A 17811-nucleotide genomic window follows, 5' to 3' on the forward strand; every position below is an offset into this window, starting at 1 on the left:
AAAGTGGCAGAGCAGAGTCCAAAGGCACTGGTTTATGGCAGCTAATAAAAAGTCCAGGTGGAGCCAGTGCCCTTGAAACAGGGCGGGTGGTGGGGGGCAGATAGGGAGAGCACCTGTGCCCCCTCTAAGCAAGTGTCATGCCCAGTGAAAGAGACCTCTAGGGGTGCCAGGGTGCCCATCTGTCCAGGAGGGGCCGCAAGTGTGAACCCCCCCCCCCCCCCCCCCCCCCCCCCCCCCCCGTCCCCCTGCCCTGTGAGCCATTCTCCCGGGGAAGGAGGGAGGACAGCTGAGCCTTGTCATCTGGGTTGGTAGGAGGAAGGGTCCAGGCTCCCCTGCCTTTCCTGGCTGGTGCTGTCCACCTGCAGTGAAGGCCTGGGCCTTGGGCAGAAACGTACCCTATCCCTGGGAGTGTGCTCACTGGGTGTCAGGGGTGGGGCACATTGGCTCCTGCTGTCAGGCTGTCGCTGGCTCCGCTGGCTCCCAGGGACCAGCGTCCCTGGCGGGCACCTGCGTCCCCACCCCCTCACCCATTCTCACTCTCTCTGGGGCCCTATCTTCCCTTATATGGTGAAGGCAGTTCCTAAGGGGGGGGGGGTGGTGGGGACAAAGGTCGCTCTTCTGCAGCCAGCTTGCCACAACTCCCTGAGACCTCCCAGGTGGCAGCTGCCTCCCCCAGACAGGTAAGGCAACCCTGCCGGACACACCAGACGGACACACTCGGACGGGACGGTAGGTGCAGGAGAGGACGGGACAAGGGCCCCTGCTTCTTGCTGGCAGCCTGGGGCTTCCTGTAGCACCTTGGAGCGGACGTGAGGGAGAGGCTTGGCACTCTGGAGCGTCTGGAAAGAGCAGGGAGCCCAGTGTGGCTTCCTGGGCCTCCAAGGAAAGAACTGTACAGGCTCCACTCCAGGCAGCTGCTCTTTCAGACTCGTACCTGCCGTTAGCACCCACCTGACTTCAAGTGTCAACCATCCCAGATTGCCCTGAATGGGGAGATTCTGGAGACACTGGGCTTTTAGATTTAAAACTTGGATACTCCTGGGCAAACTGGGACCAGCTGGTCGCCCTAATCTCATTCTGCCACCCCCTTCCTGCACCTCACCCCATCTCTTTGCATATTTGTTCCTCATATGAAATGGTTTCTTTCTTTGTGCGGTCATTCCCCCTGACACTCCTGGGGCCTCGGGGCTCCTGGATCCTAGGGTGTGAGCAACAGCCATCAGGAATTGAATGGGCAAAGGCAGAGAGAGGCAGGGGGCTGGTGAGGCAGGGCCCTTTTGGCCCCAGTCCATGCTCCCCGGCCACCCTAGCATGTCCTTCTGTCCCCAGGTCCAGTCCTCTGGCCTTACCAGCCACTGTGGCCCCATTCAGCTGAAATGGGGAGGAAAAGAAGTGGGAGCCAAGTCCAGACCAGGGTCTTGGGATATACTGACCACCCCTTCCCAAAAAGCCTGCAAAGACATTCTCAGGGCTTCGAGAGACAGAGTCTGTAGGATGGGATGCTGGGTTGTGTCCTTTCTCCCTGCTCTCATGGGCCTGGGGAAGCAGGAGGGTGTCCTGGGTTTCAGGAACTGCCATACCCCTGTCCAGCTCAGACCCGCATGACTGGGGACTGAGAGCCGGGATGACAGCACCCCGCAGCTCTCTGGAGCCGGAACCCTGAGGACAGGACAGCAATTAGAAAATGAAAGGTGGGACCTGGATGGAGCAGGAGCCCTAACTCCCGCCAGGGCTCCAACATGGTCCACCCCTTCCATCCCACAATTTCGTCTTTAAGTTTTATGAATATTTATTGAGCATCTACTATGGGGGCTACGCAGACCAACTGTCTAGGTCCTTGACCTCGGAGACCTGGGATTTATAAACAGATCCTTTCATTGCCATGTGGTCAGGGCGCCAAGAGAGGCACAGGTCCAGGATGCTCTGGTGCCCTCGAGGAAGGGCCTCGTCTAGCCTGAGGATTCTGGGAAGGTCTCCTGGAAGAAATGAGACCTAAACTGAGTCTAGAGGAGCATCTAAGTGTGAGCCTTGTGAAGACAGGTGGGGAGGCCATTGGGTAAAGGGAAGAACAGGAGCGCAAGGACATGGCGGGAAGGGGGAGAAGCCGCCTGGGGGGCAGGGCATCACTAGAAGGCAGCTGTGAGCAGAGAGGGAGGGGGGTGTGGCAGGGGGCAGATAGGAGAGAGATTCCGGTGGAACAGAAGGCAGGAGAGGGAGGGGTCCAGGGTGTTGCACACATAGCCGTATCTGGGGTCTGGGAGTAATGGTGCCCTTCCTCAAATTGGGGGCAGAGAATACTGGGGATCAGGAGTGAGGGGGGCAGCCAGAGAACTCAAGTTGAGGGAGAAGGAGGCACACATCCAGACCTGGGGCCATGCTGTGCGTGTTGTGGGTAGTGAGGAGCCCCCATCCCTCCCACCAGGAAGGGAGAGACAGCCTCTCTGGGGAGAGCCCACCACGGTTGGGGGGTGGGGCAGAGGCATCTGCTCTGACCAACATGGATAGGAGCAGGAGCAGGGCAGTATCTGTGGGGATACCCTCTCAGTATGAGTTCACCTCTCAGGGCCATCCCCTTTCCCCCCCAATCCCTGGCCCCGTGGAGGTTCCCCCTCCCCAGTTCAGGCTGCTGGAAGTTCCAAATCTAGGGGGAGGAGCATGCTGGCTTTTTCAAGTCCCTGCTCCCCCAAATGTCCACTCATCTGATGGGCAGGAAGTGTCTCTTCCTGTCTACCCTCCATCCTCTTGCTGTTCACCCCTAAAAATCAGAGCCTGTCCCTAGAGGTCATCTAATTGACCGCCTCCCACATCATAGATGAAGAAACAGGGCTCATGTTCATACAGCTAGTGGGTGTCAAAGAGTCTGTCTCAGAGAAAGGAAGATGTAGGCCAAGGTGGCAAATGAAATAACACAGAAAACATTTTTCTCCTTTGTACCAAAACTGGTCCTACTGACCCAGGTGTCCTGGGAGCCCTGGGGTCTCTGTGGGTTGAGAAATGTCTCACAAAGGGGCCATGGCCAACAGGGCATCAGACAGGGCCCAGGCACAATGGGCTCCTAAAGGCACATGGAAGGTGACCCGACATAGCCATGATCTGCCAAAAGGGCCGCTAATCAGAGGCTGGGCAGGGAGACCTTGCCCCAAACTCCAGAATGTCCGGGAGAGAGGTCACCCCTCAGGACTCAGAAGAGGGAGTTTCCCAACAGTAAAATGCCAGGTCATTGTTCCAAGAGGTGATTCAGAGTCAAGGTGCCACGAGAGATTAGATAGCGAGGTTTCAGGCTGACAGCTTGTGAGGCCTGACCCTCTAAGCCACATGACCTTTCATTTATTGTTCATCAGTTCAAGGAGCATTCCTGGAGGGCAAATCTGTGCCAGGCTGGGTGGTAGGCTCAGTGGAGAATGGGGGTGGCCTCCAGCCTGATAGGGAGAGGCAGGAGACCAGGGATGAGAATCACTGGGGGCAAGCTGTTCTCTGCCCTCACTCATATCAGAATCTCTGGGAAGTTTTAAAAGCACCCATGCTGTGCTCCCAAAAGTCAGAAAATAAAGTACCCATGCCTGGGCCTGCACCCAGCCTAATTAAATCAGAATCCCTGGGGATAGACCTGAGGAGCAGCAAAGCATTGGTATCATTTAAAAGCTCCCTAGGTGATTCTGATGAGCAGCTGGAGTGGAGAACAGAGCTATGGGTGAAAATGGAAAGAGCCATAAAAGATACCATAAAAGAAGCTTGGCAAGGGGAGGTTTCTTTCAGTTCAGTGGCTGGAGCCTGGTTCACACTGGAGAGTTCACTCTGTCATTCACTCACTCATCCATCCATCCATCCATCCATCCATCCATCTATCCATCCATCCATGCATCCATCCATCCATCCACTCACTCAGCAAAATGCCTACATGGTTTTAGACACTGGGGATTTAGTACTGAGCCAACAAACATGGTCCCTCTCCTTGTGGGATCTCCTTGGGCGCCACCAGAACAGTGACTGAGGGGTGTTTGGGGGGAGCCAGGAAGGAACAGGAAGCCGCTGCACAGACTTTTTCTATTGTGGTAAAATACACATAAGATTTACCATTTTAACCACTTTATACAAGTCAGTGGCATTCAGTACATTCACAACATTGTCCAGCCATCACCATGGTCTAGTTCCAGAATTCTTTCATCATCCAGATGGAAACTCTAGTAGGCATCCCCCCTTACCCCTCCCTCCAGCCCCTGACAACCACTGCTCCACTTGCTATGTGTATGGATTGGCCGGTTCTGGATGGTTCGTAAAAATGGACTCATCAATACATGGCCTTTTGTGTGTGGTTCCTTTCACCAAGTGTAATGTATTCAAGGGTCATTTGTGTTGCAATGTGTATTAGCCCTTCATTCCTTTTCATGGCTGAATAATATTCCATTGTGGGGATATAGACCGCCTTTTGTTGATGGACGTTTGGACTGTTTGTACCTTTTGGTTATTGTGAGTAGAGCTGCTATGAATTTCAAGTTCCAGTTTTTGTTTGAACACCTGTTTTTTCTTGGGGTACATACCCTTTTGGGCCTTCATTTATTCTTTGCTTTCCTTTTTAAAAATTTTTTTTAAATTGGGGGCGCCCTGGTGGCTCAGTCAGTTAAACTCGGGTTCAGCTCAGGTCATGATCTCACAGTTCGTGAGCCCACATTGGGCTCTCTGCTGTCAGCTCAGAGCCTGCTTTGGATCCTCTGTCTCCCTCTCTTTCTGCACCTCCCCAGCTTGTGTTCTCAATCTCAAGAATAAAAATAAACGTTAAAAAAATTTTTTTTTAAATTTTTAGTTTAGAGAGAGAGCACAAGCAGGGGAGAGAGGGCAGAGGGAGAGAGAGTGAATGTTAAGCAGGCTATCTGCTGAGCGTGGAGCCCAACATGGAGATTGATCCCAAGACTCTGGGATCATGACCTAAGCCGAAATTAAGAACTGGACGCGCAACTGACTGAGTCACCCAGGTGCCCCTGCTTTCCTTTTTTTTTTTTTTTTTAAGTCCGTATGAATTTTTTCCAGTCAGCATGGCTTTGATAAAAAAAATTCTTAAGAAAAATTGTTTGGGGCTAAATAAAGGGCCTTGAATGGAAAGCTAAAGAGTGAGGGCTTTATTCAGTAGGTTATAGGGAGTCAGGGTAGGGGTTTGAGCAAGAGAGTGACAAGATCAGAGTTGGGTGGGAAGACTGGACGCTGGGCCCTTGGCCAATCAAGGCCCAGGGTGGAGCGCCAACCCCTCCCCTCCCCAAGTTCCTGAGCCCTGGCCTCCTGGTGGTGTTGGGAGCTCTCTGGGGCTGCGCTGGAAGGGCAGCTCCTGAAACCCAGGGCGCTCCCAGCTCCTCAACCCTTGTTCCCGCGTCTCCCTCCCCTAGGTTCCTCACCATGACCACACTGAGCGCCCAAGTCAAAGGCTCCCTCAACATCACCACCCCAGGGGTGCAGATATGGAGGATCGAGGTGAGGCCTGCCTGGGTGTGTGTGTGGGCAAGGGGGGCCTGCAGGCTGGGATGGATGGAGGGAAGGAGGGAGCCTGAGATTACTCTGACCTCAAATCCTGCCCTCTGATGTGCGAGCCCCTGCTGCCTGTCCCCAGGGCCACCCTCCTCCTGCTCCTATTCCTCCTCCCATGGTCACATCCCTTCTTCTGGTCCACTTCCTCAGGCCCTCCTCCTGCTGGTTCTCTGCCTCTCCCAGCTCTCCCTGGGGTCAAGGGAGGCGGGGCAGCTGGGGGTTCTGGGTGGTCCGGGGCAGCCCTTCTGAGTTCCTTCCTCTCCCTAGGCCATGAAGATGGTGCCTGTTCCTTCCAGCACCTTCGGCAGCTTCTTCGATGGTGACTGCTACATAGTCCTGGCTGTGAGTGCGGGCGGGTGCCAGAGGGGCCCGAGCAGACAGCAAAGCCCACTGTGGCATTAGGGAGGAAACCTGAGGCTGGGAGCAATAAGGAGGGCTGGCCGGGCTTCACCCCTAGACAGTATTCACTGGGTGGGCCCAGGTGCCCAGCCTTTGGTAGCTCTGCAGGGTCAGAGATATAAGAGGCTCTCCCTGCCCTTGGTCACTGAGCTCCAAGGTGAACGTCTTTGAATGTACAGTCTTGGGGACGCTCTGAGCCAGCGGGACATCACCCGACCTCAGGTGCACATTTCCAGAATCCATAGTCCCCTTCATATTGCCTCCTTGGTTTTTGCCACATCCTGTACGATTAACGCCTTTTTATCTTTCCTTACACTGACTCGCTTTTGAAATTTAAATCTATTGATTGAAAACATAACTCTACATCAGTACCATAAGTGGAAAGCGGTGTCCCATGTCACAAGCAGAAAGTAGCTATACAGTTTTTACATAATCATTTCCTATGTACATTTGTACACCCCAATTCATCACCTCATAGACCTGTGATGGTCCATACACATCACTTGGGAAAATGCTGCTATGTGCAACCCACTTATTTCCAAGACCCAGAGGGAAAGCCACTCGCCCGATGTCTCAGCGAGTCTGTGGCAGAGCTGGGGCCATTACTCACAGTTCCTGACCACCAGTGCCGTGCGCTTCCTGGATACCAAGCTCACCTGTGGCCCAGGCCCCTTGTGTGTGACAGACCATGCAAAGCAGGGAGGCGGGGAGAGGGCTGTGGGAGCCCAGGGCCTCGGGCACACCGCACCTCCCCTCTCCCTAGATCCACAAGACGGGCAGCAGTCTGTCCTATGACATCCACTACTGGATCGGCCTGGCCTCGTCCCAGGACGAGCAAGGGGCGGCTGCCATCTACACCACACAGATGGACGACTTCCTCAAGGGCCGGGCCGTCCAGCACCGCGAGATCCAGGGCAACGAGAGTGAGGCCTTCCGAGGCTACTTCAAGCAGGGCCTCGTGTATGGAGGGGTGCACTGCTGGCAGGGAGTGGGGCCAGGGCTGGGGAGGGAGCCTGAGGCTGTCGGGGAGCTTGTGAGGGGGACCCACCATGGGCTTTTGGTGATTTTCGTTCTTTCCACTTCCCCACCCCCATTTCTGCTGCCGCCCTGTCCTTGGTCTTCATCCCTGAGTGTCTCTGGCTGCCCTAGGGGCAGTTCGGCAATTAGGTGTACTGTGAATTTTTGTAAATCAATCCCTGTTTGAATGTCCTGGAGAGCTCAGTGCCAAAGGAGGCCTTCCAGCGCCTCACGGTCAAGTCTTCCCTCTGGCCAACGGACAAATAACTGCTCCTCCATTCTCTAAAGCAGGACTTTCCCACTGAAAACCCAGGTATCTAGCTTTTCTTGAAAAGTCTGAAGCTCTGGCCTTTGGGTTTTTCCCATGGAAACACGGTCAAGAGCCATGTTGCTACTGACCAGTGGGATAGGCCAGAAGCTCTCCGGTTAGCCACAGTCCCCACCCCTCCCTTTGGTCTTGTTCCTCTTCTTCCCACACTTCTAGCAACAGTCCGCCCCTTTGGCATTTGAGCTGCCACCTCTCCTGTCTTAGTGTCCTTGGGCTGCCCTAACAAAATACCGTAGAGTGAGTAGCTTTAAACAACAGAAATTAATGTTCTCACAGTTCTGGAGGTTGGGAAGTCTAAGATCAAGGTGCCAGCTGATTTGGTTGCTGGTGAGAGCCCACTTCCTGGCTTGCAGACAGCCACCTCCTCACTATGTCCTCGCATGGTGAAGAGAGTGAGCAAGCTCTCTGGTGTCTCTTCCTATGAGGACACCAACCTCATCACGGGGGCCCCACCCTCAGTACCTCATCTAAACTGTATCATGGGGCGCCTGGGTGGCTCAGTCCGTTAAGCCTCTGACTTCGGCTCAGGTCATGATATCATGGCTCGTGGGTTCGAGCCCTCTATCGGGTTCTGTGCTGACAACTTGGAGCCTGGAGCCTGCTTTGGATTCTGTGTCTCCCTCTCTCTCTGCCCTCCCCCACTTGCGCTCTCCCTCCCTCTCTCTCTCTCTCTCTCTCTCAAAAATAAGCATTAAACAAAATTAAACTGTATCAAAATCTACTACCTCTCAAAGGCCCCTCTCCAAATACCATCACAGTGGGGTTAAGGCTTCCATACGTGAGTTTGGGAGATGACACAATTCAGTCCACAGCCTCTCTCCTCTTCCCCTCCACTGTGGTCCCCGTCCTCGGAGTCCCGTTCTGTCCTTCTGCATTTCCACCCTTCTTAGTGGGCCTCTCAGCAGGGCAGGGAGGCAGTGAGTGAGGCATCTAGGGTGCAAACTGTGGGCTCCTGAGATACCTCGCGCACCTCAGCCTAGTCCCAGGCCCAGCCCTCAGGTGGCCCCAGTGGCAACGGGCACCCGGGCTCTGTCACACCTCCCAGCCTACTCCCTTGGGTCAGCTCCCTCTCTTCTCAGGATCCAGAAGGGAGGCGTGGCTTCTGGCATGAAGCAAGTAGAGACCAACTCCTACAAGGTCCAGCGGCTGCTGCATGTCAAGGGCAAGAGGAACGTGGTGGCCGGAGAGGTGGGCATCAGCCAGGGCCCTAGCGTGTGGCCTCCTGTCCTCCCTACCCACTCCCCACCCCCTGCCCCGGGTGCTGGGCAGAGGCCCAGGAGGGGTGACGGTGGGAAGACATGATGGACTGTGGAAAGTATCTGAGTAGAGGCCACACCTGCCCTCTGGCGCTCCAGGTGGAGGTGTCTTGGAAGAGTTTCAACCGTGGGGATGTTTTTCTCCTGGACCTGGGGAAGCTTATCATCCAGTGGAACGGGCCGGAGAGTAACTGCATGGAAAGACTCAGGGTAAGCCCTGCCCACGCACCGCCCCGCTCCCCATCCCACCCTGCCCTCACCTGCCCCTGCACACCTGCCCCTCTCCTACCCATTGAACCCCCCCCCCCCCAGTAGCCCCGCCCGCCCCCCCGCCCCCCCACCCCCCCCCCCCCCCCCCAGCCAGCCCAGTCTCCAGGTCTCAGCTGACTGCCCTGGACGGTGTGTTGGAAGGTAGATCTGAGTCTCCTTGTGTATGTGGAGAGGCATGCATGTTGGGATATGGGTGTGTGTGTTCTCATGGCTGATCCACTGAGGTTTAATACATCCCCGCTGTGCGGTAGACCCTGTGCCAAACGTCAGGGAGCCAGTGGTGAAGGAAATGGGCAGAGCACCGCCCTGGGTCTGGCCGTCAAGTGGGGGAGACCGACAGGAAGAGGGTAATTGAGAGGTGAGGGGTGGGGGTGGCGGTGGGGGTTCTGGAAAGACTTCTGAGAGGAGGTGGGGTGGGGCCGGAAGAAAGTGGCTGGTGAGGGGTCTGCCAGCAGAGCCAGAGCACAAGATGGGGATTACAGGGAGTTTGGAGAACAGAGACCTTGGAGAAAGTCTCGCTCACAGGGCATGTTACACGACCAGAAGGCTGAGTAAGAGGCTCGGGTTTTGTTCTCGGTGCCCAGGAGGCCACCGAAGGTCATTCTGACTTCTGAGTGGAGAAGGGGTGTGGGGGCTGCGGGGACGCAGGGTGCCCTGTGGCCATCTGGGTGAGGATGGGAGGAGGCGCCCTGGCCCCTTGGACAGGAAGGGGGGATCCACACACATTATGTGGGTGGCGATGGGGCTGAGGAGAGAGGGGTGTTGCACTTGAGTGGATGGGGTCCCGTTGCCCGAAATGAGCAAGACCAGGAGCAACAGATTGGGGGAAGAGCTCAAGTTCAGTTTGGGGCATCTTCAAACGGGGCTGTGGTGGATAACGTGAGATGACAGCAGGGAGCTGGGCTGGAGACAGAAATACGGCCTCCGCAGTCTGCAGAAGCCTGGGGCGTGGGGCTGAAATGCAGGTACCCAGAGGTACACAGACATGGGGCTGAGGAGGGGGAGCCAGGGTGTGTGTGAGTGTGCGCGCACATGTGGGCACATGAGGAAGTGTGTGCACGTGTGTGTCTCTGCATGAGCACATGTGGACTGTCCACCCTGGGGGTGTGTGTGTCTCTGTGTGAGGACGGTTGTCTCCGTGTGTGTGTGAGCATATGTGAGGCCGTGCGTGCACGTGTGCATGGGTGCACATGCGAGCTTGCTTTGGGGCAAAAAGACCGAGTGCTATGAGAGCCAGGGCTCAGCTCTCGTCCAAAACTATGAAGTAAAATCACAAGTTTCAAACGCACCCCAAACCCCCTCTTGCCAACGAGAAACCTGCTTTCCCCATGGGGTTCACTTGGTTTCCTCACATGTACCTTAAAAGCCTGGTCCCCCCTGCCCCTGGTCACCAGGGTAAAGGCAGGCAGGCACCTCACCCCTTGGGGCCGTGGCAGGGTGGGCTGGGCTCTCCCAGCATGGTGCGGGGTGGTGGACACGGCCCTGTCCCCCACCAGCCTTCATGGGTCACCGGGGTCTCCCTGCAGGGCATGAACCTGGCCAAGGGGATCCGAGACCAGGAGCGGGGCGGGCGCAGTTACGTGGGTGTGGTGGATGGGGAGAACGAGAAGGAGACCCCGAAGCTGATGGAGATCATGAACCACGTGCTGGGCCAGCGGAGGGAGCTGAAGGCTGCGGTGCCTGACAAGGTGGTGGAGCCGGCACTCAAGGCCGCCCTCAAGTTGTACCAGTGAGTGTCCAGCTGGGCTCTTCGTGGGTGCGGGGGCTCCCTGGGGGCAGGGCACCTGGGTGACAGCTGTGAGAACCCCGCTCGTCTATGCTGTGCCCTTCGTCCTGCAGCGTGTCTAACTCAGAGGGAAAGCTGGTGGTTACAGAAGTTGCCACGAGGCCACTCACCCAAAACCTGCTCAGTCACGAGGTGAGAGGGTCTGGAGACCCCCAGCCCCACCGCCTGTCCCCCTGCACCCAGCCTGCTCTCCCCCCAAGCAGGTGAAGCGCTGGGGGCCTGGGGCTGGCCTGGAGGGAAGGAGTCAGTTTTGTGCCTGAGACTCTGTAGCCCAGCCCCGCCTGCACCCTCAGGCTCCCACCCTGGGTCTTTCTCTCCCACCTGTAGGACTGTTATATCCTGGACCAGGGGGGCCTGAAGATCTATGTGTGGAAGGGGAAGAACTCCAACACCCAGGAGAAGATGGGGGCCATGAATCAGGCACTGGTGGGCATGGGGATCAGCGGGGGGAAGGGGAGAGAAACAGATATAGCAGGGAGAGAGAAGGGGGATCAGACTGGGCGTCCCACCAGGCAGAGGCCTCCAAAGCTCTGGGCCCAGCTCAGCTGGGGGTGCTGAGGGTCTGCTCTGTAGCCCCCTGCGGGGGTCGCTGCCCCTGCCACCAGGGGCCCACCAACAGGCAACCTGGGGGCTTCCTCAGGATGTGAGCTCCCACCTCAAGCTCAGTTCAGAGAAAGGAGGGAGAAATGGAAGCTGACCTTTTTACAAGAGGGGATTGGGTCAGCAGGGGGCTGGGGCTAAGTCAGAGTTTGGGGTCATTACTGGGGTTGGAGTCAATAACCCTAGCTGGCTTGGGGTCAGAGTGAGAATGGGGATTGGGCTCAAGGTTGGAGATGGCAGCTAGGGGTCAGGGTCAGAACTGAGGTCTCATTTGGTTTTGGGGTTGAGGCCAGAGCAGGCCTTAGTTTTGGGTCAGTACTGGGACTGGGGTTGGGTTCTAGTTTGCGCTTGGGACCTGGGGTAGGTTTGTGGTTGGGTCTGGTTGGGGTTAGAGCCAGGCTGTCACTTGCATTGGAGGGCTATGGGGGTTCAGAGAGCGACACAGACCCAGCCACCGCTTTCTCTTCCCAGAACTTTATCAAAGCGAAGCAGTACCCCCCGAACACACAGGTGGAGGTGCAGAACGATGGGGCCGAGTCAGCTGTCTTTCAGCAGCTCTTCCAGAAGTGGACGCTACCTAATCAGACGTCAGGCCTGGGCAAAATCCACAATGTGGGCTCCGTGGGTGAGGGCCCGCCCGAGGCAGGGTGGGGCTGGAAGAGCGTCTGCGCCTGCCTCCTGTCCTCCTTCCCAGACATGCCTCTGCCGTGCGCGCTTTTACCCTGGCTCTGCTCTGGGCTCCTGACTGGGGTGGGGACATGAGGCACACGGGTAAACTTCGGAGCTGTCACAAAAGGGGAGCTGAGAAGCACCTGTCTCTCCTTTGGAATGGGGTCGAGTCTCTCTGGAAACCAGACGGCTTCAGTCTCTCACCAGACAATAGTTGCTGAAGGCAAGCTCAGTGCCAGGCACCTGCAGGAGCCTCCTGGCTCCTCTGGGAGGCCCTGGCGAAGCCGGAGTCTTAGGGGTGGGAGATAGGGTTTCACATTATAACTGCCACTCTCTCTGTGACCTCTCTGGCCTCGGTTTCCTCACCTGTAAAATGGATCTAAGAATTCTAGCTATCGGGGTTGTTGGGAGGACCTGGGGATCTCAGTTGGTGACGGCCGGTGTCACGATTCCCCCTCCCTCCAGCCAAAGTGGAGCAGGTGAAGTTTGATGCCATGTCCCTGCACATCCAACCTCAGGTGGCCGCCCAGAAGAAGATGGTAGACGATGGCAGTGGGGAGGTGCAGGTATGGTGAGGGTGGAAAGTGGGTGCTGGGGGTGGGTGGGTGGCGGGGGCGGCGGAGCCCGTCCTGGACCTCACACCGGCCTGGTGCTGGCCCCAGGTGTGGCGCATTGAGAACCTAGAGCTGGTGCCGGTGGATTCCAAGTGGCTGGGCCACTTCTACGGGGGTGACTGCTACCTGCTGCTCTACACCTACCTCATTGGCGAGAAGCAGCACTACCTGCTCTACATCTGGCAGGTCAGGCCCCACCCCTCCCTGCCCAGAGCACAGCCAGCTCAGCTCCCACCCTGCTCTACCCCTTCCAAGTGGCCATCACCCTTGAGTTGAATACCTCTGGTGATGGGGAACTCACCCATTTTCCATCCTGGGACTGCTTTGGCTATGAGATCCCAGTGGCACAGAGTACCCCCATACAACCCTTTCCCCTTCTCTGGGTTCTCAGAGCCTCCAATTTCCATGGCTTCCAGCACATTCCCTTCATCTGGGCTTCTGTGTCCAGATGTGAGTGAGCAGGGAGATGCTTGGGTGCTGGGGGTAGTGGTATGGTAGCCATGCTGTTTCCCCCAGTAAGAAGGAGAGGAGGTCTGGGGTTAAGGCCGGGGTTGCAGGGGAACTATGGGTAGGGGGTTGCTGGGAAAGGATAAGGTATGGGGATGAGACCAGAAGAGGTCTGGGGCAGATTGGGTTTGGGCTGTGTCCAGGGTAGGGTTTGGTGGGGAGGACAGTTGGGTTTGGGGCCGGGTGAGAAACAGGGATGGAGTTGTTGCTGCAGCCGGAGATGGGGTCAGAATTGGAGCTGACTTCATCCCACCCCTTCCGTCGTGCTCGTCCCCAGGGTAGCCAGGCCAGCAAGGATGAAATAGCAGCCTCTGCCTATCAAGCCGTCATCCTGGACCAGAAGTACAACAATGAACCGGTCCAGATCCGGGTCCCGATGGGCAAGGAGCCACCACACCTCATGGCCATCTTCAAGGGACGAATGGTGGTCTACCAGGTGTGGTTGCCGACCTGAGGCACCTGGCAGTCCCCGCATTTGCGGTGGGGTGGGCGTCAGGAGATGGGGGAGGGGACCTGGGGGGGGGGGCCGGCCTGGAGGTGAAGGGCAGTCTTCATGGGGGAGGACTGTTTGAGGCCCCATCAGCCATGTGGAACTGGTGATAGAAACAACCACCCAGTACTTTAAGAATACGTAATGAGTATGTGACATGTGCAAGTGCTGTTTCTCTGCCCACCCATCTCCCTGGATCCTCTACATGAGAAAGGCAGTTCTTGTGCCTAGATTAGCCCAAATGATGAGCCTGTCCAAACTGCACTGGTGCCTTCCAACGTAACGGAATAGACACCTCCTGTTTGTTGAGCACCTATGAAGTCTGCGGCCCTCTGCAAAGGGCCAAGACTGGAGAAGGCCGCGCATTACTGTTTACGGTCCTGTTAGGAGAGCAGTGAACTCACAGCCCAAGGCCCTGTGTGCTTAAATGCCAGAAACTCAAGCTGAGTTCACAGGAGAGTGTGAATACAGTAATCTGGGATAGGCAGGGAGTTCAAGGTAGAAAGGGGGTTTGGAGGAGCCCTTGACATCAGGGTCGGAGCAAAAGGGCTCAGCAGAGGTAAACTGTAGGGCAGGAGGCACAGCAAAGACAAAGGCCCAGAGGAGGGGACCCACATGGGACAGTGAGAAGCCTGGCGAGCTACATGGGAGGGTTTGGAGAGAACAGAGCGGGTCTGGAAGGGTAGTTTGCGCCTGAGTCATGTGGGGCCTTCAAAGGCTGGGATGAGGAGCTGGTTCTAGTCTGTAAGCAGTGGGGAGCCACTGAGGATTTCTGAGCAGCGGAGTGCCATGACCCAAGCAATGTTTTGGAAAGGCTACTCTGGTGATGGTGCATCAGAGGACCTGGGGGCGGGGAACCGCCACCCCCGCCCCCAGCCTCTCTTGCTATTTTCTGTGCCCTTGGAGAATCTTCCATTGTCTCTACTAAGTTGCTCCCACCTCTTTCTCTCTGCCGTCTCCCCACACCCTGCAGGGAGGCACCTCCCGAGGCAACAAAGTGGAGTCAGTGGCCTCCACACAGCTGTTCCAGGTCCAGGGAAACAGAGCCAACAACACCAAGGCCTTTGAGGTCCCAGCCCAGGCCAGCTCCCTCAACTCCAATGATGTCTTCATCCTTAAGACCCAGTCCTGCTGCTACCTGTGGTGTGGGAAGGTGCGTGCAGGGCCTAGTGGCCTCCCCTGGTCTTCAAGTGGGTCTTCGGGATCCCCCCGCCTCAGGCCGAGTAGGTCCTTCTTGTTAATTTCCTAGTTGGTCTCCTTCCCCTGCAGCTCTGGGTCTGGCCACCCTCACATTTTCTGCCTCTATGTCTGGCTCAGTCTCTCTCATTCTGTTTGTCTCTGGCTACCCCTGGCTGTCTCAGTGTTGGTCTGTCTTTGTGTCCAGGCTCTCTCTCACTATCCCTGTGCCTGTCGCTGCCTCTCCATTTATCTCAGCCTCTTGGATTCCTTTTCCTGCCCTGTAAGGATTGTGCAGACTCCTGTCCCCTCTGCCATTCTTTGGAGTGTCAGACAGAGGAGGGGTGCACATGGGGTCCTGATCCAGGCAGAAGAGCCCTCTCAGATGCAGGAGCTCTGTGCCAGTGAATGTGACACTAGAGATGGTCTCCCCCAACACAGCTGACCCCTCTTTCCCCAGGGCTGTAGCGGGGATGAGCGGGAGATGGCCAAGATGGTTGCTAACATCATCTCCCGGACGGACAAGCAAGTGGTGGTGGAAGGACAGGAGCCGGCCAACTTCTGGATGGCCCTGGGTGGAAAGGCACCCTATGCCAGCAGCAAGAGGTAACTATGGGGTCCCTCTGCCTCTAGCTCACCTTCTGAGGCTGGAGAGCCTCCCAGCATCTCCATCCCATGGCCCAGAGCCTGCAGCAAGCATGAATTGAGGACTCTGTATACCAGATCCCTAGGGCTACAAGATGAGTCAAGGGCAGCCCATACCCTCAGAGCCTCTTGAGCAGTGCAGTGTCTGTGTGGGTGTGCCTCGGGCCTGGTGGGAGTGTCTTCGTGGCAAAGGGAGTTCACAGCCATAAGAAACAACTCAATGAGAGGGGCAGGCTTGCCCTTTGGGAAGAAGATGCCAGAGCCCTGACCTTTAGCGCTGACACAGGACCCGGATGCTGAGAAGCCCCAGCTGTACACACTCTGTCAAATGGTTTTTCTGAAGAATACCCATGATCCACCATTCCCCGGTTCAGAAGCAAAAGGGCGTATATTGCAGTAGCCGTAGGAGGGCATGGAGGGAAGACAGCAGAAAGAATTTCCCAGTGGGCCCATAGAAGAGCCACTGGAATGGATGTCCTAGAAAGGCAGTGGGGATTTCTCCCTCGGAGCACTCTTAGACTCTTGGGAGGAGGGGGGACTTTATGTGTGAGCAGAAAAAAAAAAAAGAGTCTTTTCCTAGAAGTTAGGCTTTCCATGCCAGAGTTCTGTATCCTCTATTCTTCTGTCCCCCTACCTTCTTCTTGGCAACACAATTTTCTCTCCATCCTGCAGATTGCAGGAGGAAACCCTGGCCATCACCCCCCGGCTCTTTGAATGTTCCAACCAGACCGGGTGTTTCCTGGCCACAGAAATCCCTGACTTCAATCAGGATGACTTGGATGAGGATGATGTGTTCCTGCTAGATGTCTGGGACCAGGTAGGACAGAGGCCTGGGGAACCTCCCTTCCCACCATCTCCATCTCCAAAGCCAAGAAATAGTGGTTTAATGGACAGGCTCCCTTACAGATTCTTCCTGGGAGTAGTATTATGAACAACAAGAGCCTACGGAAGAAGGAGGCAGGTAGAGAGGAATGTGCCCAATGGGGCTGCAGGGCAGGATGTATTTTCCCAAAGTCCAATTTTTTTTTTTTTTTTTTCCACGTGGCATGTCTATAGCTCTGGAGAGGCTGGGAGTCACACATTGGCAGAATATCCCAGTACAGGACATCTGTCCAACCTCTTCATTTCCCAGATGCAAAGTCAAAACCAGACGGGGCCTGCCCAAGGTCACTTAGCGCCACTGTTGGTCATCGGAGCCTGGGTGAATTGAGGCAGAGCCCTGTGGGCCAGGGAGGACGGGAAGGACCACCTGAACCCTGGATTCTCCACAGGTCTTCTTCTGGATCGGGAAGCGTGCCAATGAGGACGAGAAGAAAGCCGCAGCTGTCACGGTGCAGGAATACCTCAAGACCCACCCCAGCGGCCGTGACCCCGAGACCCCCATCATTGTGGTGAAGCAGGGATACGAGCCCCCTACCTTCACAGGCTGGTTCCTGGCTTGGGATCCCTTCAAGTGGAGTGTAAGTGGCCAGCCCACCCTGATCCTTATAGCCCTTCACATCTTCCTCCAGGTGGCCGCTTGTGATACACCACAGGGCAGGGCAGACTCCCAGGCTTTTCTGTTTACTGCGATAGATGACCAGTGATATATTTGTAAAGGGGTCTGAGGGGGCCTAGAATAAAAAGTAAGGCTGCATAAAACCATTAACCCCCCTGGTGAGGGAGAGGAAAGAAGGCTATCAAAAACCCAGGCTCAGTTCAGTGCCTTGCCTTATGGATCCAATGTAGCTGAAGGCTGTTGGACATTATTGGTTAGAACTGTACTATTTAAACTTAACTGCAGTTAAACAAAATTAAACATTCAGTTGCTCACTAGCCACAAGCTAAGTGCTCTGTAGCCCTATCGGACAGCACAGAAAAAGAACATTTCTATCATCGCAGAAACTTCTCTGAGGCGGTGTTGGTGGATCCGTAAGCCAGGTGAAATGAGACATGTCAGTTCTCAAGGACAGATAAATATCTTCCCGGCACCGAATTCTAAGCAAAATGGGTCATACACGTGGTCCTTACCTGAGGGACAGGGAGTCAGACTTCCACAGGATTCTCCGGAACTGGTCGCACACAGAAGCAGAGGGCAGGTCCTCAAAATGGAAGGTTTTCTGCAGGAAGGAGGAAGGCTAAGGTAGAGAGTGCCAGCCCAGTGGCTTTGGGTGCACTAAAGTGGCACAACAGATGAGTTTAGGGAACCAGAGCTTAATTTCCTCAAATACATTTCCTCAAATACATTTTTTGAAAGCATTCTTTCAGTGGCTGATGGGCTGAATTTAGTTTTGAGGATAAACAAATCTCAAGGCTGCAAATCTAGATGCCAGAACTTTTTTTTTCTCTTTCTTTTTTTTTTTTTTTTTTTTTTATGAGCAGCAGGCGAAAGTTTATGAGAGTATAAGATCAGAAAGTTAAGAATAGTAGGAAAGCTCTCTTTACAGGGAGGGGACATTCGAAAGTGAATGCCCCGACTCTAGGGGAGGGTCCTTGTTTTATAAGGTTCTGGTCAGGGGGGGGGGGGGGGGGGGGGGGGGGGGGGGGGGGGGGGGGGGGGG

General features: G+C 55.8%; 1 protein-coding gene and 1 long non-coding RNA gene across 4 annotated transcripts in view; one reads left to right on the top strand and one right to left on the bottom strand.

Moving 5' to 3' along the window:
- Window positions 1-592: 592 nt before the first annotated feature.
- The window catches only part of VIL1 (villin 1), a 25057-nt gene continuing 7838 nt past the window's right edge, over window positions 593-17811 (top strand). Inside the window, exons 1-17 of one of the 2 annotated variants that reach the window (XM_040476253.1) lie at window positions 593-729; window positions 5376-5460; window positions 5782-5856; window positions 6677-6873; window positions 8338-8446; window positions 8614-8724; window positions 10311-10513; window positions 10624-10702; window positions 10898-10996; window positions 11642-11795; window positions 12305-12405; window positions 12502-12639; window positions 13238-13396; window positions 14424-14603; window positions 15087-15232; window positions 15944-16088; window positions 16543-16731. In XM_040476253.1, coding sequence (XP_040332187.1) covers window positions 5386-5460; window positions 5782-5856; window positions 6677-6873; window positions 8338-8446; window positions 8614-8724; window positions 10311-10513; window positions 10624-10702; window positions 10898-10996; window positions 11642-11795; window positions 12305-12405; window positions 12502-12639; window positions 13238-13396; window positions 14424-14603; window positions 15087-15232; window positions 15944-16088; window positions 16543-16731 — 2160 coding nt within the window. In that variant the 5' untranslated portion in view covers window positions 593-729; window positions 5376-5385. The remainder of the gene's footprint in view (window positions 730-5375; window positions 5461-5781; window positions 5857-6676; window positions 6874-8337; window positions 8447-8613; window positions 8725-10310; window positions 10514-10623; window positions 10703-10897; window positions 10997-11641; window positions 11796-12304; window positions 12406-12501; window positions 12640-13237; window positions 13397-14423; window positions 14604-15086; window positions 15233-15943; window positions 16089-16542; window positions 16732-17811) is intronic. The other variant, XM_040476251.1, reaches the window with a different exon arrangement.
- The window catches only part of LOC121031069 (uncharacterized), a 12659-nt gene continuing 6472 nt past the window's right edge, over window positions 11625-17811 (bottom strand). Inside the window, exons 3-4 of one of the 2 annotated variants that reach the window (XR_005790539.1) lie at window positions 17282-17370; window positions 11625-12082 (exon numbers count right to left, since the gene is read on the bottom strand). This is a non-coding gene — a long non-coding RNA (uncharacterized LOC121031069). Of the gene's footprint in view, window positions 12083-17281; window positions 17427-17811 lie in introns of both variants that reach the window. The other variant, XR_005790540.1, reaches the window with a different exon arrangement.

Source organism: Herpailurus yagouaroundi, unplaced genomic scaffold (genome assembly GCF_014898765.1).
Source record: "Herpailurus yagouaroundi ecotype Mexico unplaced genomic scaffold, PumYag 140, whole genome shotgun sequence".
NCBI classification, from domain to species: Eukaryota; Metazoa; Chordata; class Mammalia; order Carnivora; family Felidae; genus Herpailurus; species Herpailurus yagouaroundi.